At 36.6% G+C, this 26,582-nt stretch overlaps 1 protein-coding gene and 1 pseudogene across 6 annotated transcripts; both read left to right on the top strand.

Annotated features, from left to right (window-relative positions):
• Nucleotides 1–920: 920 nt before the first annotated feature.
• Nucleotides 921–10,590, top strand: LOC116125622 (U-box domain-containing protein 4-like). Of its 6 annotated transcripts, none has more exons than XM_031411329.1 (7): nt 921–1,077; nt 1,367–1,422; nt 3,244–3,365; nt 6,454–6,734; nt 7,703–7,819; nt 8,342–10,387; nt 10,478–10,590. In XM_031411329.1, exons 4-7 carry the CDS (start codon nt 6,459–6,461, stop codon nt 10,535–10,537), a joined length of 2,499 nt encoding a protein of 832 aa, XP_031267189.1. In that variant the 5' UTR covers nt 921–1,077; nt 1,367–1,422; nt 3,244–3,365; nt 6,454–6,458; the 3' UTR covers nt 10,538–10,590. The 6 variants fall into 6 exon arrangements, with proteins under 6 accessions (XP_031267189.1, XP_031267184.1, XP_031267185.1 ...); XM_031411324.1 differs by having other exon boundaries at nt 8,330–10,387; XM_031411325.1 differs by having other exon boundaries at nt 3,239–3,365; nt 8,330–10,387.
• Nucleotides 10,591–16,917: 6,327 nt separating this feature from the next.
• On the top strand, nt 16,918–25,634 carry LOC116125589 (annotated as a pseudogene).
• The last annotated feature ends 948 nt before the right edge of the window (nt 25,635–26,582 follow it).

Raw genomic sequence — 26,582 nt, 5'->3', positions numbered from 1 at the left:
AGAAGAGAGCAGACTATTTTTGTCTTTACATGGTTTATACAATGGATATTGCTAACGAAACATAACGGTGGATGGGAAATTGTCGTTATGAAACTTGAAGGATGAAAAAGGTGACATTTCGAAACCTGGTGGGTGGAAATGTCCTTTCGCCAAACCTTGGGTGGGACAAATCCTTCTCCCTGTATAAAATTCCTTCCCATAACTAATCCACAAATATTATTATTTGATCAAATGTTGAAAACTAAAGAACGCCATGTTTCGTGTGCACCAATACCACTGTATAATAATACCGACTAATTAAATATATTCAATAATATTATATAATTCATTTAAATTTAAATTAAAGACAATTTTTTAATAAATTATTAAATCTAAATAGATACATATTTGAAAATAATTACAAATTCATTTAACTTAATGTTAATGATATAGAAAACACCTTATTGTATATAGTATAATACTATATAATATTATTTTATTAAATACATTACTATACTTTATAATAACTAGCATGCACCAAAGAAGTCCTTATAACCCAAAAAAAAAAAATATTCCATTATAAATAAAATTTAACTTAAAATTAGTGAAATAAGTTATTAAATATTGGGAGATAATTTTTTATAATAATTAATAAAACATAAATATGTGAGATTCTTCTAAAGACAGAAGCTCCAATAAGTTTTTGCAGCTGAAAACCAAAACATATTTTATTTATTATATTTATGAATTTGATAACGACCTATGGGCAAATTTGGTAAGCGGCTTATTTGGTGGCTACCTCCGAAGAATCACCAAATTCCGGTCAATTCCCAATAAAAATAATTAAATAAACCTCCAAATGTTTTTAATTTCTTACATCAATATTTATGTAATTACCAGAATGTCCCACTCTCCAACTTTGCAATTAGCATCTTCTTCTCTTCTGCTGTTCATTTTAAAGATTTTTCAAATCAAATTAATAATCAAACTCAACACACCATTGAATTGGAATCTGGGTCCTTACCTCTCTGACAACACAACTTCTACCATTTCCTTAATTCAGCCGTTTTTTTTTCCGTTATTATTCTCTTAATTCAGGTACCTTTTCTTCTCTTCCTTCTTCTTCTTTTTTAATTATTTCAATTTGATTTGTCTAGGGTTTAATTTTTATTATACTTTTTTTTTTTTTCAGATTATTTTCTGCTTATTTATTTATAAACAATCAAGACTGGTGTAATTCAGAAATTGATTATGATTGCTGTAGTTTTTGGGTTTTGTAACCAAGCTGAAAACTTGTTTTCTTGGAGTTATCGTTTGTGTGTGGAATGAGAAAGTTTATTCAGTGTGATCTAAATATTTTCTGTTTTCATTTCATTATCGAGAACAGAGAGCTGAGTGGGCTTTGGTGAGATAAGATTTTGTTGCCGCTTGTTTATTATTGAGGTATTTTATTTTTTTCAGTTGATAATTTAATTTCCTGTTTTCTAAGATGATAGGAGGAAACATTGTTTCGATGTTAATTACTTTTTTTTTTTTTTTTTTTTAATCTTTGATATTAATTGGAAGGTTGATACCCTAATGAAAATACTGCATCCGCCTTTTAAAACTGTAATAAATGCTACGTCACTGTTATGGAAAGTGAAGTAAGAGAGTTGTATGAAATTTGTACTGCATCTTTAATACCCCTCTCCGAGCTGCTGTTTTGAGAGGACTGAGACTGGATAATAACCAAATTTCTGAGGAATTACACGTCTAACTTCAAGCTATTATCAGCTAAAAATGTTTATTTTTTTGAAGGTGTAGGTTGAGGGAGTAGGATTAGACAGTTCAGTAATTTTCTAAGTCTTTCTGTGTTGTTTGCTCAGATTTTTGAGCCAGTAGAGAATTTGTAATGCATAAAATGAATTGTGGAAGAGGAGAGATCTTGTGATTGGTAGTCTGAAAACCAGTGAATTTGAAAGCACCCTTTTTTATTTGTTCTGTGGTTGCAATTCGGTAAAGTATTGATATAAGTCTGTCTTTTGTCATCAACAATTGGATGTATCTTTCTTACACCTATGCCAGGATGTCTGGTTTTGTGCTCATTTTAAATGATAGATTGGTTTTGTGTTTCAAGGGCCTTTCATGTATTATTGGGTTGAACATCTTAATAACCAGTGCCCAGTTAATTTCATCTTCATTCCGCGTAGACAAATTTAGTGGTTACATTAAAGATCTTTTGCAATAAGAAAGGGAAAGCATGTAATTTATATTTATCTAAATATGAGGTAAGTTTAAATTTTACTATAGAAGTATTTATTTTGAGATAAATATTATCTTGGTTGTCGAAAGATGAGAATAAAAGTTTAATGTGATTATATGCTGAATTGCTGACAATACACATGATTTACTGACTAAGAAACTTGTTAAAAGCTAATCTGAAAATTGAATACATGGTACAAGTATGAGATTGTAGGATGAACTGCTGATAGTGCTCAAATAAACTCAACTTAGCCTTCATGCCAAACTAGTCGAGGTGTTTACATGAATCTAAGGCAATGTTCATGTGCCTATAGATTTGTATTAGCTGTCAACCTATTGCAATCCTCTTCCATCATCTGGGCTTGGGACTAGCTGTGCAAGAGCATGATGCTGCATGCAATGCAGGCAGAGTTAGCTGCAAACAGTAAAATACCAAATTAAGCAGGTGTCTATCTGATATAGAAACTGAATCTTATTAATATTTGATTGTTGAACTCAAAAGCTAAATGCAGTGCATCTTTTTAAGATAGTGGCATGACACAATAGAAGGAAGTGAACAGGAGCCAAGTCATGATGTTTGGGATCATGCTTTTCCCTTTATTTATTTCCGCTGATCCATTTACATTTTCTCTGCATGTGTGTGTATGCATTGCAAAGGATCTGCTTGGGAAAGAGAGATTACAAGAATCATAAGTGATTAATTCAGATGAGGATTTGACTCATTAAAATTCGACTAGGACTAGGGAAAAATGGGTTCATACATTTATTACACACTTCAATGTCTACTTGTTCTGACTATATATTTTCAAAATATTGAGAAATAACGATGGTAGCCAATTATGGAGGAACTGTGTTCAAGTTTTTTGTTGTAGAAGGCTTCACTGCTATGTTGATGCTTGATTTCCTGTCTGTTCCTGATTCTTTTATGTTGATGGTCATTTTTTATTCTGTACACAGTATCTCCTGTTGGAGAATTTCAATTTCCTAGCAGCTTACTGTGGGTTTGGTTTCTTCATAGTGTAGGTGCAGAGAATCTCACTGGTTGTCCAAAACGAGTTTCTTCATTTTGTGGTTTAGCATGCTTTCTCAAAGATCAGCAACGTGAGATAAATTACTTTAGTGCTTGAAATTGCGAGGTTATAAAGGTACATTCTATGCCCTTTCTTGCTTGATATTTGTGTTTATTAGCTTTTTACCAGGCCAAGCGGACTTTTTTATCTTATGAATTTCATCTCCAGTGTCATCTTTTATTCTAAAGGTACCTTGGTGGTGCTAGTGAAAAGGAAATTAGTGTGAATAAATCAATGGAGAGAGAGAGAGAGAGAGAGAGGGAAGTTTAATGGTGAATCAGGAATTTTGTGATTTAATCTCTGTAATTAGTCATAATTCTTTGGTAATCTTGAGTGGTTAGGCTGGTGGTTTGTTCCCACAAGGTTTAGAGTTCAATTACCCTGAAACCAACCTGGTGAATAGCCTTGCATTTCTTGCTTTCTTAAGATCTTAGTGCTTGGTGCAAGGGTCATGGTTCAATCTTCTAATTTATCCTTGGATTTATTTTCTTGTGGGAACATCTTTTAATACTTTTAGCCATTATACATGTTGCTTTAAGGGTGTCTAAATTAGATTTCCAGTTTTTTCTTTAAATATTGTTCTCTGCTTTTTCTATCCCTTTTCAATTGCAATATATTTTACCCTTTTATACTGCATGACATCCTTTAATTTTGTTTTTTGTCAGTGTAAGAATTGTGTGAGCATATTATTGGGCTTATCAATGATCGTTGCTATATGCAAAAACATGTACATACATAAGAATAGCATGATAACTATGCATGTGAGTATTTTTTAATTTTGGATATTACTGAAGGGAACTTCATATCAGTATTAGTTGTTGCTCTCCTAAATAATTTTAGAAGTTAATCAAAACTGAATGATGGAATTAGGGTATTACATTGAGGCTGTGTATGGTGTCATGGAATTTGTTCTTAATGATTGGAAATTGAAGTCATTATCTTTAGAAAAGGGACTGCTAACTTTTCCAGTTTCAAGGAGCTAGTTCCATGATGCTGAACAGAACATAAGCAGCGCTTGGATTGCCTGAAGTGTCAAACTTGGATATGAACTAACCCCATTAACCATTTTCAGTCAAAGTCTGCAATGAATCATGTTGACAAATCATTTCACATATAAGGATCTGGTTTCCATATGTGAAAGAAGTTAAGCATTTGCAAGCTATGGAAGCATAAAGCTTATGACGAATTAACACGTTACTTGCTTTGGTTGTAAGATTTCTGTATCTGGCAACTTTATGCTGCCAAATGCAAAAAATGTTGAATTAATGTGTGCTTCTGTGGAAGTAGTTACAGGTTAATATCAACATACATCTCGGTGACTTCTTGATTGAACATTATGTTAAGAAAAAAATAGCTAAGGGACTAAAGGTGTTAGAAAATTTATTGGTGCTTCTTTCTTCATGGTTGTATTCAATATGCTTACGTTCAACTAATGTTCTAGATTATGCATGGGCAGTTCTTAAGCTCTGCAATGTCCATTGGCAGATTTTTCTTAGTTATAACCTGTTTGTATGATAGGAAATAAAGAGATGTATGAGAAAGTATGAGAAATATTAAATTAGGAAAAAGAGAGTGAAAAGGAAAGTACTTTTGGGGCTTATGGTTGACACAAATGCACCCTAAGGATGCAAAGATTAGCATAAGAGTGGGAGAGAGTTCGTAGAACATTGACCTTAAAATTCGTGCATAAATCAAAAGTGCCTTCTGAATGGTTTTTATTAGAGCATTTTTTCTCATGAGTGCAATCATAAAATCTTTGCTTTCTGTTGGTTTAAAAACAAAAAACCAGCTATATCTGATGGGTGTGACTTAAATTCTGTTTTTTCTTTTCAACTTGGTTTAGAGTCTTCCAATGCCTAGTGTATGTAATCTCCTATATGGATGCTACTTCGCTGCTTGACCACTGATAATGTTAAATAATTTAATGTTTGATAGCTACAAGCTTGACCACTTATAATGTTAAATAATTTAATGCTTGATAGCTGCAAAATGTAAACATGTAAAAGATGGATCTTACCCCTTCCCCACCACCCCCACCTTACAAAAAAAAAAAGAAAGACAAGATTGTTGAAAATGCTTCAAGTTTTTTATTTGATAATCTTGATCAGTGCACATGCACTTCAGCCACTCATTAAGTTAGGATCCCACTTTGAGAGGGAAAAGGGGTGGACATATGGTTTATAAGGAGTTGGGCACCCTTCCTTTGCAAGCCGGTTTTCCAAAGAGAGTTCTATCCAAGCCCACAAAAAGATCACTGTCCAGCACAATTCCTATCAAAGGCCCACTAGCCAGTCCAATTCCTATCTAATGGTATCAGAGTAGGCCCCACCTTTCGAGCCCACGCAACAAGGCCCAGTGGTCCCCTTGAAGGGCCGAGAAGGTGAGTTGCTAACAGGCTTCTAGGGCTTGATAGGCTTCTAGGCGAAGTAAGACCCAAAGGGAGGGCAGTATAGGTCGATGAGGGTAGGGTAGCTAATGAGGGCAGGTGCTCTTTGGAAAGAAGACGAACGAGGGCCTTGAATCTCGAAACATAGGGGAATGTTAAGATCCCACATTGAGAGGAAAAAGGGGTGGGCATGTGGTTTATAAGGAGTTTGGCACCCTCTCTTGGCTAGTTTGGTTTTTCAAGGAGAGTTTTATCCAAGCCCACAAAAGGCCCACTGTCCAGCCCAATTCCTATCAAAAGCCTACTGCCTAGCCCAATTCCTATCAATTTGGAAGTGGGTTCCTATCACATTTTAAACCAAGAGTTGAAGGCATCTCACTCTGATTGGGTTGTTGGACTGGAGGACAGTAAGAGTGGTGTTATTAACTTGAAAAATTAGTGACAACTTAGAAGTATCCAATATGTTAATTGGTAAAATCTATCAATTTAAAATTTTTTCATCAGTCCATATAGATTGTATGTTTTGGTATGTGGTCAATCCAATGGTGTTTTGAGATTTATCAACTAAATAATAATTATCTACTCAAATATTTGAACTTCATAATTTAGTTCACATATTGGATCAATCAATTTTGGTTTTTTTTTTTTTTTTGGCTCCAAAGAAGCTTATATGATATGTTGCTTTTAAATGCCTGGTACTTTAGCCATTTTAAGTTTAGATATATAATAGCATTCCTTTCTCTTTGTGGTATTGTTTTAACTCTTTCATTGATGCAGGTGTGATGGAGATATCATTGTTAAAAGTGCTTCTGAAAAATATCTCTTCATTTTTACATTTATCATCTTTTGACAACATAAATTTGGACCCTGTTCAGAAGTATTACCAGAGAGCAGAAGAGATATTTAAGTTGTTGAAGCCAATACTTGATGCTATCATTGATTCTGAAATAGCTTCTGATGAAGTGCTTAATAAGGCATTTGAAGAGTTTGGCCAATCTATTGATGAATTAAGGGAGCTCTTTGAAAGCTGGCAACCATTGTTGAGTAAAGTTTATTTTGTAAGTTAACAAATTGTAATTTCAGTTTATGATTTTGTGATTATGCAGCTGATTTATCTTTCTGACCAAGTTAATGGAAAAAATTCTAAGTTCACTTGTAAGGGGTAGCATTAATAATTAGTGTTTGTTTGATCAATACAAACATCTTCCCATAGTTTGTTTATTTTGTCATGTTTAGTCTGGTCATTTTATGGTTATATTTTTTGTTATAAAAGGGAGACCTCTGCTCTGTCAATTGACCTTTTATATTCCTTGATTTGTTTTTCCTCTTTCTATTTTGTTTTCAGTAATGTATGAAAGAATTTAGGTTGTCCTTGTCTTTCACATGCTTATTCATTATCTCAAGTTAGTAATATGGTATGAATTAAATTTTAAACCACTGAATTATCTTAATCTAGTATCGATGAGTTGACAACATTAGATGTGTTTTTCCACGTATTTTATTATTAGATCACATGAATGGTAGTTAATATCCTATAGAAAGTGGTGGTGGCAGCAGTGTGGTTGTCACCAGCTGACAGAAGGGTGTCAGTGGAGGTGAGAAGGGTTGGGTGTAATGGTGTTACCATTTGATTGTTTCTGTAGGTGGCAGTAGTTGCCAACAACTTCAAAATGATAATGGAGGTGGAGGTAGAGGTGGTGTTGATGGTGACAGTCCTAATGATGCTATGGTTTAGGTGCTAGAGCTGCTGGTTCTGTTTGTAATGGATGTGAGAGATGGAAGGACAATGAAAGAGATTGTTGAACTTCTGTCAGTGGGATATGAAGATTTATCTTTTGTTTTGAAGATAATTTGAATTTGTAATCCAGGGTAATTTATTTCAACTAAAAGGTTGCGACAAAAATAGATTGGTCCTTATGGTTACTTGCAGTTCCACCATGTGTAGACTCACTAGACTTTTAGAGTAACTTCACCGCATGAGTTCTTAATGTTGAGAATAATCTCTTTCTCATTACCATGATGTCAGGTTCTGCAAGTTGAATCATTGATTTCAAAAACACGGACTTCTGCCTGGGATATTCTCCAGCTGCTAAACCGTTCGCATCACTATCTTCCTGATGAATTGAGTTCAGCATCGCTTGAGGTACTTTTTGACTAGAAATCTTAGTTGAAGTTGTTACTTTAGCAGTTTTAATTCAAAGAGTAGCCCTCAGATTCACAGAATGATCACTCATAAGTTGCATTAATTATATGAAAAGCCGTTTGTCAGATGGCTGTATTGCAAATTCAATGTAACTTTTGAGTGTGAAAGAATTTATTGTCAGACCTTTGTTAGATTTCTGTGTTGGGCTAATTGATGGTTAAATCCCATTTATGATGAACTCTTGAGGGTTGGCCTGAGTGGCTCATCAGCTTGGCTTCAGTCCATCATGAAGCATCATCCTGGTTGGAATCCTCCCACCAATAACTTGTTTCATCCCAGCCCCAGGGATTTTTTCTTAGGAACTGCCCTGTACATTTGGAACAGTAGCCTTTACATTTCTGAAACTAATTTGGTGCTCAAAGGACCCTGAAAATATTGTGACAAAAAAATGTAAAAATAAAATAAAAATTTCCATTTATGATGAATAACAATTGAAATGACTGATTGCAGCTTTGCCAACAGAAAATTAAGCATATGGAATATTCACAAGCATCATCTCCCATCATAGAAGCTAAAAGAGATCAAGCGGATGGTGTCACACCCAGCTCAGAGATCCTGGTAAAAATTGCAGAGAGCCTGAGCTTGAGGTCAAACCAGGAGATTCTGATAGAGGCTGTCGCCCTTGAAAAGTTGAAGGAGAATGCTGAACAAGCTGAAAAGGTTGAGGAAGCTGAGTTTATGGATCAAATGATTACCCTTGTAACCCGCATGCATGATGGCCTTGTTGTGATGAAACAGTCGCAGATCTGTAGCCCAGTCCCTATACCTCCTGATTTCTGCTGTCCTCTTTCCCTTGACTTGATGACAGATCCAGTGATTGTAGCATCTGGGCAAACATATGAGCGGGCCTTCATAAAGAAATGGATTGAACTTGGCCTCACTGTTTGCCCTAAGACACGTCAGACTCTGGCTCATACCAACTTAATACCTAATTACACTGTAAAGGCACTAATTGCAAACTGGTGTGAATTAAACAATGTGAAGCTGCCTGATCCCATGAAGACTATGAGCTTAAACCAACACTCGCCTCTTCTTGTGCATGCAGATTCTAATGCACCTAGAGATGCACACCTTTTTCCCCCAACTAGGGGCAGCCAATCAATAATGCCAGAGTTAATTCAGTCTACAGGTTCGCCTGGTAGGAACGTAATCTTGTCCACTGGGATTCATCGGGAGGGAACTTCCCCATTACATCCCCGTTCAACCTCAGAGGCTTCCTTGTCAAGTATTGCTGGAAATGGGCAGGCCTTGGATAGTGCAAGAGTATCTCTTACCAGTTCTGAGGACAGATTTGCTAACTCTGAAGAACAGAGTGGGGAATTAGTTGGTCAACCCTCTATGTCACCATCTAGAAAAGAATTTTCTACTTCTATTGATACTGCCGAACAGTCGTCTCACGTCCATAGTAGGAATGGCTCAGCCTCCAGTGTGCTTTCTAACACAAACTTTTCTCAGGGAGTGGTAGGAGATAGCAATGAAACATCAGAGGGATCAAACCATCACACTGATCCTTCTGGAGAGGTAAAATCAGAACCTCATGCAGCTGATACCTTGACCACCACACAGAGGGAAACTGAATTCCCATCTCGTATGGTGGAAACACGGTCTCGGAACCAAGTGGTCTGGCGCCGCCCATCAGAGAGGTTTGTTCCAAGAATTGTTTCTAATTCGGCTATTGAAACCAGAGCTGATCTTTCTGGCATTGAAACCCAAGTACGGAAATTGATTGAGGATTTGAAGAGCACATCACTTGATACTCAAAGGGATGCAACGTCAGAAGTCCGGTTACTTGCTAAGCACAACATGGATAATCGGATGGTAATAGCAAACTGTGGAGCCATCAGCTTATTAGTTGATTTGCTTCACTCAACAGACACAAAGATTCAGGAAAATGCTGTTACAGCACTTCTTAACCTATCAATTAATGATAACAACAAAAGTGCAATTGCTAATGCCAATGCCATTGAACCTCTAATTCATGTCCTTCAGACAGGTAGCCCGGAAGCTAGAGAGAATTCAGCTGCCACTCTCTTTAGCCTATCTGTGATCGAGGATAATAAGATCAAGATAGGGAGGTCTGGGGCGATTGGACCCCTTGTTGATTTGCTGGGGAATGGGACTCCTAGGGGTAAGAAAGATGCAGCAACAGCTCTGTTTAATTTGTCTATATATCATGAAAACAAAGCTCGAATTGTGCAAGCTGGCGCTGTAAAGCACCTCGTGGATTTGATGGATCCAGCAGCTGGGATGGTTGATAAGGCAGTTGCTGTTTTAGCAAATCTTGCCACAATTCCTGAGGGAAGGACTGCAATCGGTCAGGGGAATGGGATCCCTGTTCTGGTTGAGGTTGTTGAGTTGGGGTCTACTAGAGGGAAGGAAAATGCAGCAGCTGCCCTTTTACAGCTTTGCACAACCAGTGGTAGGCATTGCAATATGGTGCTCCAAGAAGGAGCTGTCCCACCATTAGTGGCGTTGTCACTGTCAGGCTCCCCAAGGGCCAAAGAAAAGGTACACTTATGATGTTTCAGTACATTTGCTTTTTTATTTTTTCCCTTCTATTTTTCCAACATAATAGAACAAGCCTCTGGTTGGTTGCAGGCACAATCACTCCTTAGTTTCTTCAGAAACCAACGACATGGTAATGCTGGGAGGTCCTGATATTACAAGAAACAACCTTCAATGCATTGCAAAGTTTTGAGTCTTCTATACAAANTTTATTCATGTAATCATAGTAAAATAGCATTAAATAATACATAGAATATCTGAATTTAAGAATGGAAACAAGTACAAGTGATTTGACATAAAAGTAATTGAACAATATAATAATATTCATACAAATGTTCAAACGAAAAGTAGAAGAAAATCCTCCATTAACAGCCATGCAACTCTCACAATTAAGTTGAGAAAACCCCATTTACACTCTTGTTTGAACAAAGAGCAAGAGCGACCACCTATAACCTCTCATGTGCCCATAAACCTCATTGAGGTTAAAAAAAATAAAATAAAATTGAATTTAACACACTGGAGAATGTGAATTGGAAAACCAATCAAGCTTATATAACCAGAGATATAACCCTCCACGGAAAGCTTGAAAAATACAATAAAATCATAAGACACAACATGGGGTCATACTTTCTCGAAACATTGAATCAAGGTTTTAAAACCGAGCCTAAGGTGGAACCCAGCAAAATGACCAACCAATTGAACCAATCAGACTGAAGGGTTACACTGATGACATCATCATTGACTTTTCTTTGTCCTCATCACTCCTCATTTACCTGACTGGCACATCAATCCCTCACTTTTTTGTGTATCCACTTCTCCTTTATCTCATTGGCCATAAATCTCTCACCTCCCATATGATGGAAGAGTGATGCTATCCTTACAAATCATTCTTACTAATAGCCTTACAAATTGACATGGAAGGTGACGTGGCAAATGTGTAATAACTCTTTCTAGCTAGTATACTTCGGGAAATATAATATGAATTCACTAAATATGTCATAAAAACATAAGTATATAAGTAGAAGATAATGGGCCCAAAATATTCTTTACATTTATATACTAAATTCTTTACAGCAACAAAAGTATCATATACATAATCTCAAAATACAGTGGACAGTAATGTCATTCCCTTCCGCTTCTCGACGTTCCATCCGACCGCTTCTCACCTCTTTCCTACAAAAATCATTGAAAACAACGGGGTGAGCACTAGTTGCTCAGTAAGTAAATCTGCTATGCTATCCTTCTATCTCCGTTGCTCATATCCTGAATTTTTTTTTTCCTTACATCATACTTCTCTATTCTTCTCAGTTCTTTCTCTGTTTCTAATTTCTTTGTTCTTTCTCTGTTTCTAATTTCTTTGTTCTTTCTCTATTTCTAATTTCTCACTACTCATGATAGTAGGCATAGTATCATGCTTAGGTATGATGCAAATGCACAAATGCATTGTAATGACTTCTTTCTACTATCATATTTATACAATATATTAATAAAAACACAAGTATACTTATCAAAATAGTTGGGCCCAAAAATTTTCTTTACTTAATATATACATTCTTTACATAGTACAGTATCATTTGTACAAAAAGACTCTCAAAACAGTGGACAGTGTAGCCAAGTCTCCTTGCTTACCGACGTCCATCCGACCACGTCCTCACCTATGTCCTGCAGAAACATAGAAAACAACGGGGTGAGCACAAAGATGCTCAGTGAGTAAATCCTCTACTCCACTATCCCTGTGTATCACTCTTCAATTCTTTCCTTACTCTTGTCACCTTCTCTTATTCAATCTCTCTTGTTCTTTCTCTGTTTCTACTGTTCTTTTCTTTCTTTCTATTCTTTCTTTCTCTCTATTCTCATCACCCATAAAGGATATCATGATAACATGTACAGATGAGATGCATATGCACTAATGCAAGGCAATGCATTTTCTCTCTTTTCTTTTCTTTCTCATTCTTATTCTTATTCTTTCTTATTCTTATTCTTATTCTTATTCTTTGCCGATCGGTCTTGGTCGATGTATGGATTCGGAACCCTTGGTCATGTGAGTGTACTCTCTCTCGTGTATAGCTCTCATCCGCATGTATTCTCACGACTATACAAATTCTTTTTCTCATTCTCATTCCGCTCTCTCAAGGCAGAGACCGCTCTCTCACGGCGGTTTACATGCGGGTAATTTCTACACTCACGGGTTCCCCATCGCACAACCTATTATCTTTTCTCTTCTGTAGCACTTTTTATTCATTTTATTCTCTAGTGCTAATTCTTTTTTTCTCTTTATTCTAAGAGAATTAGTTCTTTTCTTTATCTTTATTCTTAGAATGTTTCTTTCTCATTGCTCATATTTCTTTCTTTGATGATTACACATATAAACATATGCATATGGATGGATCATGCCTAGAATCTTTCTTATATGCACTCATGAAATGCAAATATGTTATGTTGCATAAAATAAGGTTCTCTACTTCTACTCATGCTTCTCTTAGGCATTTCATCAAACAATATGTGTGCATACCTAAACTCTACCTTAACTATAGTTCTACTTCTTTCTTAACCATCCAAAATTAGAGTTCAACTCCTTCAAATCATCACACATCCTGCAAAGAAAACACACTTCAAATATTCCTCTCAAATTCTTCAAATTCTATCCATACTTCTACCAAATTTTATCAACACAATCCACCCTTCTCATGGTGGAAATCTCTCAATAAATCAACATTGAACTCATTCATAAATCCATCAACTCATTTCAAACATAAAAACTCAAGCATTAATCACTCTATACATCATTCAATCATGCAAATCACAACTTAGGTGGATTTACTTACCTTATACTCAAGTAGAATCCACTTAAGCTCTCTACTCTTGATGGCTTGGGTCTTTGTGTTCTTGATTGATCTGGTGATTGGTAGATTTAGGTGTGTGTTTAGACTCAAGTATAACGTGGTATCAGAGCTGGAATTTATTGCAAAGATCGTTATGATTTAGTGATTTCATGATTTCTAGGGTTTGTCAAAATTGGGGGTTTTTTGTTTTGACAGTTTCTAGAGTCCTAAGGGTCTCTAAATCATTGAGATTATAACTAATCTTGAAAATCATATATCATTTTGATCTCTAAAGTTCAAGTCAGAAATCATCTTGATTTCTTGAGTTTGCTACAAACTCAACACCATGAGTAAGACGCATATGGAGATCTCCCAGTATGATGGAAGATAGATTCAACAGCTAGAAAAAGAAGATAAAGGCCCTCCTATCACACAACAAAGTGGGCATTGCATTGGAGAAAGATGCTACAAATGGTACAAGGAAAAGCTAAAGAAGAAATCAGAAGTAGATGAGGAAGCTTACAACCTCATCATCATGAATATGTCAAACAATGTGCTGCGAAAGGTGGACACTTGGAAACTCCAATCGCACTCTGAGGTAAACTTGAAACCTTATATGCCATGCAATCTACTCCTAATCTTGCTTTTTAAAAGGTGCATTGTTTTCTAAAATAGACCTCACTAAGTCACTAGATAAACTTAGATGAGTTTTTAAAGATGACACTAATACTGAAAGAGACTGACCAGAACTAAAAGATTCTAACTTAGCCATGATTTTGTTAAATTCATTACCTAAGCATTACCTTGTAGTTAGAAGTCTTACAGTACAGTGGGATAGCCCTGTGTTGACTTGATAGTGGTTGGATTGAAATCTAGGGATCTTGAACTAAAGATCCAAAACGTAAGGAGCAATTTGTTTTGTAAGGGTAGGATAGATTCAGGTCAGTTTAGTAAGGAGGGTGGAAAAGGTTCTCAATACAACCTAGGCTTAAAGAACAAAAAGAAGGGAAAGAGAAATGGTAGACCTAAGGAGAACTAGGAAGTGCTTCCATTGAAAACAACTGGTCACCTAAAAAGAACTGCTATGAGTGGATAAAGAAACAGAAACAGGCTAACACTAAGAGTTACCTAGCTTGCATTAGTAGAATATTGAAATTCTGAAGCCCTCACGTCTCTAACCCTGCTAGTTTCAAGGAATGGTGTTAGATTCAGATGTTCTTTCCACATGAGCCCTAACACAGATTGGTTTCAAATCTTAAATTGATGAACACAAATGTATTCAGGGCATAACACTCATGTAGGGTTCAGGCATAGGTAATATCACTATAAGACTTGATAATGGCAGGTAATATTGCAACTAAAGTAAGTATATACTAGAACTTAAAAGAACTTGATTTCTCTTGGAACTCTTGATGAAGCTGGCTGTAGTTACAATGCACAAAAGAATGGTAAATTACTGCTTAAAAGGATTAAAAATAGGTCTGTACATGTGTGGGCAACATACTCTTATGTTTTTAATTATGCTCTTTTATCTACTAACATGTCTGCTGTAGAGAAATGAACTTAGAATGGATCATATGGGCCAAAAAGGTATGGTTGTACTTAACAGCAAGGGTATTTTCGAAATGAGTCTATTTCTGACCTAACCTTTTGTGAAACCATGTCCTGGGCAAAAGCACATAAGTTTCCCAAAAGGAACTCTTGGCTGCAAATTGCATGATTATGTATGCTGACCTATGGGGACCCAAGAGAGTCAAATCACATGGTGGGAATAGTTAGTCACATCCATTGTGGATGACATAGTAGAAAGGTATGGGTGTACCTCCTAAACTAAGGGTGAGGCCATACCAAGTTTAAAGATTGGAAAACCTTGGTTGAAAACCTTGGTGAAAACCAAGTATATAAGAGGGTTAAGGCCTTAGGACAATAATGGTTGGAGTTTTGTAACTCTGAATTTGACTCTTACTGTAGTAGTTAGGGATTTTGAGGCTAGAGATTAGGGAAACCCCTCATCAAAATGGAGTTGCTAAGGGATGAATAGGACACTTCTAAAGAATGAAAGATGTCTTTTATTCACTGATGGCCTCCTAAAACATTTTGGGGGAAGCCCTAATAGCAGCAACCTACTGGTCAATAGGAGCCCATCTAGCTCAATAGAATTTGACTGCCCGAAGCAAGTGGTCTGAAGAAGACCAACTCTGAGCCACTTGCGGGTCTTGGGTGTGTTGCATATGCTCACACTAGTGGTAGAAAACTGGAACCTAGATCCCTTAAGTGGATTTCTAGGATACCAAGAGGGACAAAAGGGTATAGACTTTGGGAAAAAGATGTTCAAAGGGTTAGAATTATATAGTAGAAATGCGATTTTTAATGAGAAGAGTTCCCTTGCAGGATTACTAACACAATGCATGTACCTCTAGAATAATTCCCTGAATTCTGATCCAGTTGAGACCACTCAGATTGAGGTGGAGCCAGCAAGCCACACTAAGTGACTGTCCCAACCGAGAACATAGAACCAGTAGATGAACTATTGCATCCGACCATGACCAAAATAATGAAGAAATGCGTACAACACGGAGGAGGCCCAACATGGAGACTTGGACCAGTACTAGCTAGTAAGGGATAGAGTTAGGAGGCAGATTAGACCTCCAGCCAGATTCAGCTATGCAGACTTGATCTACACAGCATTAGTTGCTAGTGTAGACATTCAGAGGTCTGAGCCTAATCCTATGAAGAGGCAATAAACTCCAGGACAGCAAGAAGTGGCTTGCTGCCTAAAGGAAAAAATGGAGTCCTCAAGCAAAACAAGAACCTAGTCCTTAGTCCAAAGCCAAAGACCAGAAGCTGGTGAAGTGCAAATGACTCTTTAAGCTAAAGGAAGGCACAGATATCAGATCCTCCATGATACAAGCCAAGCTCGTGGCAAGGGCTTCACACAAAGGGCAGGTATTGATTTTAATGAAATCTTCTTGCCTATAGTTAAATTCAAAACCATTAGATATGTGTCAATTGTAGCTCACCATGGCTTAGAATTAGAGCAATTAGATGTTAAGGCTGCCTTTTTGCATGGTGAGTTAGAAGAATGGATTTTATGAGTCAACTTACTGGTTTAAGGATAAAAGTTTACCTGAACATGTGTGCTTATTTCATAAGTCTCTTTATGGACTAAACAGTCCTCTAGGCTATGGTAAACGTTTTGACCCATTCATAGTAGGAGTTGGTTTCACTAGGAGCAATATGACAATTGTTTCTATTTGCTTGCATTAATAACATGCTATATACTTGTTGTTATATGGATGATATGTATTAATAAGTAAATCTAAGGCTCATATGAGACTTAAAAGAAAACTGAATACTGAATTTGACATGAAGGATTTAGGCTGTGCAAAGAAAATATTAGGGATGGTGATTGATAGAAATAAAGGCTTAATAAGTTGAAACTTCACTAATGCCTTATTTAAAGAAATTGTCCTTTAGATTGGGATGGCTGGTTCTAAATTAGTTACCATGCCCTTAGCAAGTCACTTTATTCTTAGCAAGCTGCAGTGTCCCAAAACTGAAAATAAGTGAAAAATGGAAAACATCCTTACTCTAATACCATAGGATCAATGATGTATGCCATGATTAGCACTAGGCTTGATTTGTCATTTCCCATATCACTGTTAGTAGATTTATGTCCAATCCTGGAATCAAACATTGGATTGCTTTAAAATGGATGTTGAGGTACATTAGTAGCACTATACATGTTGGTTTAGACTTTGTAAAAGAAACACCTCACTTGATCTAGTTGGGTATGTAGATTCTGACTTTGCAGTTAAGAGACACGAGAAAGTCTACACAGCCTATTGTTTCACTCTTGGGAGGTAACTGTGTAAGCTGGAAGTCACAATTACAACCCTTAGTTGCACTGTCCACAACAGAGGTTGATAAGTGGCCATGATTGACGTATTCAAGGAAGCTATATAGCTTCAAGGAATCTTGAAAGAAGCCAACCTACTAGATGGACTTATGACTGTATACTCAGACAATCAAAGTGTCATCCGTTTGAGCAAATACCCGTATACCATGAGAGAACCAAGCACGGGATGTAAGGTTTCACTTCGTGAGAGATCTCATCTCAAATGGCCAACTCAACCTGATGAAGATACCAAGTGAAGAAAATCTAGCAAATATGAGGACCAAAGTGGTGACTGCCGCAAAGTTCAAGCATTGCTTGGACTTGCTACACATAAGTGATGTATTAGAGCTGAGAAGCACACTAGAGAGCTGTTGTACTAGTGAGAAGCTGTTGAAGGGAAATATAGGCTTCAAAGTAGAGATTGTAATTGTTGAAGCCCACAACGACGCCGTCTAAAGGAAAAAAAAGCACTGCCGTTTGGACTCATCTCTTTAAATCCTGATCATCAATTCAGAGGGCATCTAACGGCTGCAAATCACGTTGAAGTCAACACTATAAAAGTGCCCAAAAGTTCATGTTCAATATTGCAATATTTCTTCTCTCTCTTCGTCTTTAATCTTTCACTCTGCTAGGTTTCTTGGTAGTACTCAAACTGTGTAATCTTTGTACAATCGCGGATTGTTTATTGAGGGTATGATTCCTTCAAGGATTAGAGCGGTGGGTAGTCTTTCTCTAGGATCAAGATTATATGAAGGTTGAGTGATTAGTTAGCTAGTGAGTAAGCAATTCTTGATGAAGATTGATACTCGTAAAACATTGATAACTCTAATGTAGGGGGCCTCAGTGTTTTAGAGCTCAACGTGGACGTAGTTTGTTCAATCTTGAACAGAGTGAACTACAGTAAATTGGTGTCTTTTGTTTTTTATGATCTGTATTTGGTAGATTTAGGGTGTTACTTGAGGAATATAGAAGAATGATTAATAATGTAAGTTAATTGAAACAATAAACAAACATTTAAATAAATAAATAATAAAGGAAATCGTGTAGGTCATAACAAAGTAAGCACTACTGCGCGACATGAATAGTGATATGTTGTATATACCTCTGCATGTTATAGGGTGTTTTCGTAATGTCAGCGTCATTATGTTTCTACCAATTTCAAACTTCCAAGCACGCGCCTTTCAACTTTTTGCTTACACTTCTATAAAATCCTAAATAGGTACCTATTTTCTTTCTATAATCTAATAATTTTTTTTTTAAAAAAATTATTGTTTATAATTTTGTGAACTAACCAACAATGAATATGTTCTAGATTAACATTATTCATTATTAAACTCTAACATCATTTATTAATTATATTAAACTCAAATAACTTATATTAATAATAATAAAAAGTTTGGAGCTACGCGCTAGACAGTAGGCGTGGATTGAGGACATAGTTTCTAGTTTCTCTGGATTTGAAGACGTCCTACAATGTTGTTAATGATTGATGTGGACCCTCTAGGCGAATTACCCTAGAAACCACAAAACTCAATGGAATAGAACAAGGTGTTTGCTAGGAACGTGTGAGGATGATCGAATTAGAACCCTAAGGAAACTAAGTCCTTAAAACCCTAATTTTGAGATGCCACAAAGGTTGATCACTCCCTTGATAAGTCGAGATTCAAGCATTCATTCAAGAACACAAGAAGGAAGCAAATAGCTTTCTGAAATAAACTTCAATTGATAATAATATGTCCCCCAAAAATAACATGGCTGCCCCTTTTTATATGCAGCAAACCTAAAAAAAAACCTAGCTAATTGAAAAACGGGTGGCTTAGTACAAGCGAATTGGGACTAAATAAACCTTAATAAATAAAAGACTAAAGAATCTAATGATAATTAAAACATAAAAAAAAAAGCCCAAGATTAAAAAAACGAAAATTAAGTCCTATAATCCTCGCATCAACTTGATCTTCCGAATTTACCCCCTGCGTAAAAAGATAATAGATCATCCTTGGTGAAGCTTTGAAATCTTCGAATTTAGTTTAGAGTCTCTAGTATAGCCTCTTTGTATTGCACTTCCATGATCAAGCCTTGCAAAGCCTCCTTCATCCTCTTTGTCTTTGCCTAGTCATGGACGCCAATTCCTGCAAAGGATCTTGAGATATTTGGGAATATCAACTTGGTTAGCACCTCGATCTCCATTATTCCCTCCTTCTCGAAGGATTCGTCCTGAATCACCTACTCAAACAAAGATAAATCAGCAACATTAAAAGTTGCAATAACTTACCATAGTCGCTTGGCAAATCTAGCTTGTAGGCATTATCATTGATCCGCTCCAAGACTTGAAAAGGTCCATCTCCTCAGGCTACAATTTTGATTTCCTTTGTGTGGGAAACCTCTCCTTATGCATGTGCACCCAAACCCAATCTCAGGTTGGAAGACAACTTTAACGCCCCCTTATTGGTTGTCTTAGCATATTGTCCATTCTTCCTTTCAATGTTGGCCCAAACTTTGCATGTAAATCCTTCACAAAATCTGCCTTTCTTACCATCAGTTAGCATGCTCATAGTAGGCAAGGTAAAATATCCACAATGTTAAAGGATTAAAGCCATAAACAATTCAAAGCAGAAAATGAAGAGTAATGAACAGTCCTATTTATGCAAACTCATATGTGGCAAACATTTCTCCACTACCTTAAGTTTTGAACGATAGCATGCAACAAAGTTGTGAGTGTCTTATAACTACTTTCGTTTGACCATCGTTTGAGGATGTGAACAAAGTAGAGAATAATAGTTGGGTCCTAATTTATTCCATAAAGTGCGCCAAAAAGATAGGAACTTAACATCTCTATCACTAACAATGTCTTAGGCAACCCATGCAAAGAACCCCTTCTTAAAGAACAAATCAGCAATATGGTTGGTCTTTGTTTTAGAACATGCAATAAAATGAGCCATTTTACTAAACCTATCAACAACAACAAATATGATCCTTACCACTTTGAGTCCTTGTAATCCTAAAACAAAATCCATAGATATATCTATCAAGGTTGATTAGGTACGGTAAAGGGTTACAAGCCATGCGGTCTAACTTTAGATTTGCTTGCCTACAGTAATGCACTTATCCAACATGCGACACCTTGCACATCAGCTCATAGAGGCCAATAAAAATGCTCCCGTAATATATCTAAGTCTTTAGAACCAAAGGACCCATTAAAACTCCCCTATGACTTTCCCTAACAAACACTCACGAATAGAACAAATAGGCACACATAATTATCTTTCTTGAATGAAATCCTTCATGCCTACAAAAATCACCAAGCCACATTATCACATGCACTTCATACTTGGCTGAAATCATAATCATTCGTATACAAACTCTTAAGCAATTCAAAAAAAGTAATTTAGTTGCAATGAAGTAAGTAATGTACTCCTAACAATGCATAGCCACAACGTTTCCTTCCCATGCTTGTATTGATTACTAAGGAGACATTCTAAACTCAACCACTTAGCATGTCGTTTATTAAGCTTACCTTGGGTCTTCAGAACATCAAGCTCTCTGATCGGAAGAATGATGAATTCCCTCGACCACAATTAATGCTGCCATGTTGAAGAGTTCTCACAACGCATAAAGCTCATTGTCGTAAGTAGGATAACAACACGCCCCACTTAGCTTTTCACTAAAATAAGCAATTGGTTTGGAATTTGCATCAAAACAGCTCCATTCCAATCCGGATGCATCACATTCTATCTCAAAAGCTTTATCAAAGTTAGGCAAACACAAAAAAGGTGCATTAGTTAGCATCTTTCATTTTGAAAGCCTGGTCATGCACATCATCCCACTTAAAAAACAACATTCTTTTTACAAGTTCATTCAAAGGTGCAGCAATAGAACTAAAATCTTTAACAAACCTTCGATAAAAACTTGCTAAACCATGGAAACTTCTCACCTCGTTCGCATTCTTAGGTGTAGGCCAGTCCCTTATTGCCCTTACCTTTTCTTCATCAACCACTATACCCTGCGAACTAACAACAATCCAAGAAACACAACAGATTCCATGAAACGTGCACTTCTTAAGATTAGCATACAATTGGTGCTCTCTCAACACCCTAACCACAGCATGCAAGTGTTCACATTTCATCCAATTTTTTCTATAGACTAAAATATCATCAAAGTAAACTACCACAATTTTCCCATGAAGAACGCAAGACATGGTTCATTAACCTCATGAATGTACTAGGTGCATTAGTTAAACCGAAAGGCATTACTAACCACTCATACAATCCATATTTAGTTTAAATGCAGTTTTCCATTCATCTCCCTCTTTCATGCGAATCTGATATAAGCCATTCTTTAAATCAATTTAGAAAACAATTGAGAGCCATGCATTCATCAAGCATATCATCTAATCTGGGGATCCGATGTCTATACTTTACCGTTATCTTGTATAGCCCTGCAATCCACACACATGCGCCATGTTTTCTTCTTGGGACTAAAAGGACAAGAACCGAACAGGGCTGGACTCCTCTACAAATCCCTTTTGCAAAACTCATCCACTTGCCTTTGTATCTCCTTCGTTTTCTCGGGCTTAGCTCTATAACCAGGTCGATTTGGTATGGCGGAACACAGTATGAAGTCTATTTGAGTCAATTCCTCTTAAAGGAGGTAATCCATGGGAAATCTCCTCAGGAAATAGGTCCTCAAATCCTGTAATAAAGACACAACAACACTAGGCAAAGATGAGTTAGGTCATTAGTAAAAATAAAACATCCTTGTACTAAGTACAAGTGCTTCTTGCCTCGCCATCATTACACTCTTAACCTCCCGTTTTTTAGCAAGTACACTCATTCTTTATGTTTCTCTCCTTCTGCTCACTTTTCTCTCCTTTTGCTCATTTTTCTCTCCATTTTTCCTTTCGACCTCACTTGCTCTCTTCTATTTCCTTGACAACTTGTTCTCTCTTATTTGCACTCTCTCTCTAATCTAGTCCTCATAAGCTTGCAAAGGTTTGAGAGGGGCTAGTAAACTTTTCGGTTGTTCATTACAAAAGAATAACGATTTTTGTACCCATCATGTGACACCCTCCTATCAAACTGCCCGGTCGGCCAAGTAATATATGACCAGCATACATCGGTGCACATACACAAAGAACCTTATCCATACTTGCCAATTGAAAAGGAACCCGAACTGGTTGGTTACCTTCACTTCTCCACAGTCCATTCAGCCATTGTAGTGTACGGTTTGGATGCTCTTTCCACTTCAATCAACTTTTCTACCAACAGTACTAGCAATATTAGTACAACTCCCACTATCATAATCAAACCAGATACCCTTCACGTGGCATTTGTGTGGAAAAATATGCTCACATTGCTCCTCATCTTCATCCTTGGCTGTATACTTAGGTCTCCTTGTAACCAGTAACAAACCATGCACAGGTTCTTCCACTTCAACATCAAAACAATCCTCAGTGGTGGCATCTCATCGTCACTTGAGCTAGCACTTTCGATCTCCATTTGCCCGTACAACCATAGCCTTTTTGTTTGGGCATTCGGAAGCAAATGTCCAAATCCTTGACACCAAAAACACTTAATATCACGTGACTTAGTAAGATTTTTGTTTCAGGTTAACCTTTAGGAACAGCAACCGAATTCTGCGACTTTGCTTCTTCTTTTGTTCTAAAAGGCAACTTGTGTTGTCCCCACTTTGATCTCCATAGAGAGCTAGAGGACGAACCAAATCTGAACCTCTGGACTTGATTGTTTTCCACTTTAACGGCTTTGTATAGTAGCTCCTCCGTCTCTACGTAATGTTGCAACTCAACACATCAGCAATCTCCTGTTCAATCCAGCAATGAATACTAGCCATTTTGCTTCTCTGTCTTCTTCTATGTTTGCTCTAATCATGGCGATCGTTCTCCTTATAATAATCCTCTACACTCATGGAACCTTGAACTAGCCCTTGCAACTTCCATACAAATCTCTATAGTAAGGCTCGGTATAAATCTCTTGCACATCACCAACTTCATCTCTTCCCATGACCGAATTGGCCTCTACCGTTCCTGCGCCTACTGTCACCAATTGATCCACAATTACCTGCGTAATCTGTAAACTCCACGACTGCTAGCTTTACTTCTTCTCCTCGGAGTAATTATGACAATCAAATACGTGCTCAACCTTTCTTTCCCACTCCAAGATAGCTCAAGATCATTCTTTCCTTGAAAAGTCGGAATGCCATTTTATACTGTCTATATGTTATCTCCTTTGGAGTAACCTTCTGGCCGTTTATAACTTGTTTTCTTCACTTCGGAATCAGCTTCGTCTTCTTCATCGAACTCATGTCTTCTAGTGTTTAGAAGCAGAAAGGACTCCAATCATTCAATCTCGCATTCAGCAATTTAAATTGGTCATAACAGCCTTGTGAAGAATTCAATCGACCTCTTGTGGTTCTCCTCTTCCTTACTCATGGTTTCAACCTGTAAAATTAAATTAATAAAAGGTGTTGTTCCTCACACACTCCTCACGTGTTTGCACTCAAATCAGATTGTTATCACTCGTGTTTCACACTATTTTGGCTTTTCTTGATGATGATCTCTCTTGCCTTTTACCACTCAAAGTCAAGCCAACCCCTTTATGTCTTAAACAGAATCAAGAATTCACAAATCTCAAGAAGCAACCAGTTAGATGGTGACAATCTCAAAAATCAGAACTTTAAACTTAGTTGAGGCAAAAGTGAACCGAAAAAAAGACCCAAGATTAAAAAAAGAAAAAATTAAGCCTAATAATTATCCTCGTATCCAACTTGATCTTCCGAATCTACCCCTTGCGTAAAAAGATAATAGATCATTCTTGGTGAACTTTGAAATCTTCAATTTAGTCTTAGAGTCTTTAGTACAGCTCTTTGTATTGCACTTCCATGATCAAGCCTTGCAAAGCCTCTTCATCCTCTTTGTCTTTGCGCTGGTCATTGGACGCCAATTCCTTGCAAAGGATCTTGGGAATATTGGGAACATCAACTTGGCCAGCACCTCGATCTCCATTGTTATGCTTGCTTCCATTTTCATTTGAAAGGACAGACAAGGAAGGAGGAGAAGAGTACCTTTTCAAGATTGTAATAATCGGAGACTCTGCTGTTGGCAAATCCAATTTACTCTCCAGATACGCACGCAATGAGTTCAATCAAAATTCAAAAACCACCATTGGCGTGGAGTTTCAGACGCAGTGCTTGGAAATTGATGGCAAAGAAGTCAAGGCTCAGCTTTGGGATACGGCCGGAAAGAACGCTTTCGTGCCGTTACTTCTGCTTATTACAGAGGGCTTTTGGTGCTCTCTTGTTTACGATATCAGTCGGCGCTCTACCTTTCAGAGTGTTTCCAGTGGCTTTGAACTCCAGTAAGTGATTCTTAATTCTGTGAATTATAGGACATCAAATTGCGAAACTGCACTAGGTTGTCTTCCGTGGATTGTTATAGAATTTATTTATTGCTTTTGACTGTGGCCTCAAGTTTAAATTTTGTTTGTAAGAATTATATGCTCTTTTGAGGAAGACAGGTGGGTAGTGGAGTAGTATATAGATATTGCATTTACCCCGGGGCTGGGGTCCTGCAATTTAAACACTAGGATAGACCCCTGATTCTAATAGATGTTAACTATTGTAAGGGTTGAACAAGTAATCCCTATATGCGGAACAAATGTCATTGAAAGGCTGGAATCTCGACAATTTCCATTGCGTTCACAATGAATAGGTATTGAAAAGGCATCTATGATCTAGATTATTTAACATCCAAAAAGTTAGGTTTCGCGTAGTTGAAGGTTAAGATTCTGTGATATGTAATTCCTGATGACATTGGAGCATTAGGTTATGCGAACCTGTCCCTGACACTGAGTTTATGGCTGATGGCAATATAAACATGAAAATGTTAAACCAAGTACTGATAATTCCCAAGAATATTATATAGGCAGGTTTATAGTTAAATAGAGATATTGAAGTGAAAATTAATAACAAATTAGCTAGGTTCTCTGTTATTAAACCTTCATAGCAATGCACAACGTATGTGGTTATGCTGAATATTTGGTAATCAACGATTGATCGATGAGAATCTGGTTCTTTGCCATCCATTGATTTGTCTTGGTATACTTGTCGACAACCAGTTCACATTCTTGCATAGCTTTTACCAAAGTGTATCGGTGTCCCACCTGAATTATTTGGCATTCTAAACATTGTGATGATAATGCAGCTCATTCGGATACAACGGTGGCAAGGATGTTGGCTGGAAACAAATGTGATCGGAGGGCATCAGGGAATGGATGTGGAAGAAGGTAAGAGTCTTGCGGAAGCAGAGTGATTGTTCTTTATTGAGACATCTGCACCGATTCTACTAACGTTGAAACGGCTTTTGAGATTGTGATTCGGGAGATCATAACAATGTAAGCAGGAAAGTTTTGAATTCAGATTCCTACAAAGCTGATTTAAGTATCAACAGGGTAAGCCTTGTGAATAATAATGGTTCAAAGCAAACTCACAGCAAAACTCATGTTGTGTTAGATATTAATTCTCCCAATTGGTATTAAGTCCTCAAAGTACTCTATCTTATCTGCCCTCAGTCACCAAAAGTATATGTTACTTGTTTTTTCCCCTTTGATAAAAATCAAAAAGGAAATTATTGTAGCATTTCATGTCATTGGTCCATGTTTGGTAGATTTCTAAGGACTACTAGTGGTCCCAAATCCAAAAACTAATCCTGATAGATACACAGGGTTTACTTGGGATTGCAATAACAATGCTCCAAAATTAACTACGGGAACTATATTTGACTTAGAATCAATTATTCTTTAGTTTAATGAAAAAATATATATGTTTTCATTTATTTAAAGCATCATTGTGTACAATAAAAGCTAAATACTGTTATTTGATAAATATTAACTATAAAATTCAGTTGTAAACAAATTTATTTACTTTACAAAAAAATGACAACTTATATTAAATCATAGTCCAATTCCAAAACAACTCCTCTGTAGTATAATGGTGGAACCAAATTTATTACTATGGAGGTTGTAACTTAATAGAAGTGTAAATACAAAAACAATTATTTTGATTTAGTTTTCCTTGTGCAAGTGGAGTAAAGTATGCATTACATTAGTAGTAATTAATGAAGCAGTCAAACCAAGATTATATTATGATAAAGAGATAGATATAGTTTCAAAAAAGTAGTAAATATTTTTTGTAATATCAGATAATTATTACTATATAGAGCAAGTTTTTTAAGACGGGACTTAGGAAATTATAACTTATTATAATGGGAATTTATTCTTATTATACTTACCTAAATTGTGATAAAGAATTTTTTATAACTACATAAGGTATTTCTATAGAATATACTATAAAGAGGTTTTATGTATTATAGATAAAATTCAATCTTGATCCCAAAAACTAAATCTAGTCAATCCTGTATCCAACGCTTCCGAATAGTATATAGACTTTTTCTTTATCTCTAAAAATA

This window comes from Pistacia vera, unplaced genomic scaffold (assembly GCF_008641045.1).
Source record: "Pistacia vera cultivar Batoury unplaced genomic scaffold, PisVer_v2 Contig169, whole genome shotgun sequence".
NCBI lineage: Eukaryota > Viridiplantae > Streptophyta > Magnoliopsida > Sapindales > Anacardiaceae > Pistacia > Pistacia vera.
The sequence above is the reverse complement of the archived record's forward strand: the minus strand, read 5'-3'. Positions and strand labels throughout refer to the sequence as shown.

Bases quoted from the DNA above. Each gene is read 5' to 3' on its own strand.
- LOC116125622 (XM_031411324.1), top strand. From the start codon at position 6,459: ATGGAGATATCATTGTTAAAAGTGCTTCTGAAAAATATCTCTTCATTT. The intron at 6,735-7,702 runs GTAAGTTAACAA...CCATGATGTCAG, and splicing joins TGTTGAGTAAAGTTTATTTT to GTTCTGCAAGTTGAATCATT. The intron at 7,820-8,329 runs GTACTTTTTGAC...GACTGATTGCAG, and splicing joins TGAGTTCAGCATCGCTTGAG to CTTTGCCAACAGAAAATTAA.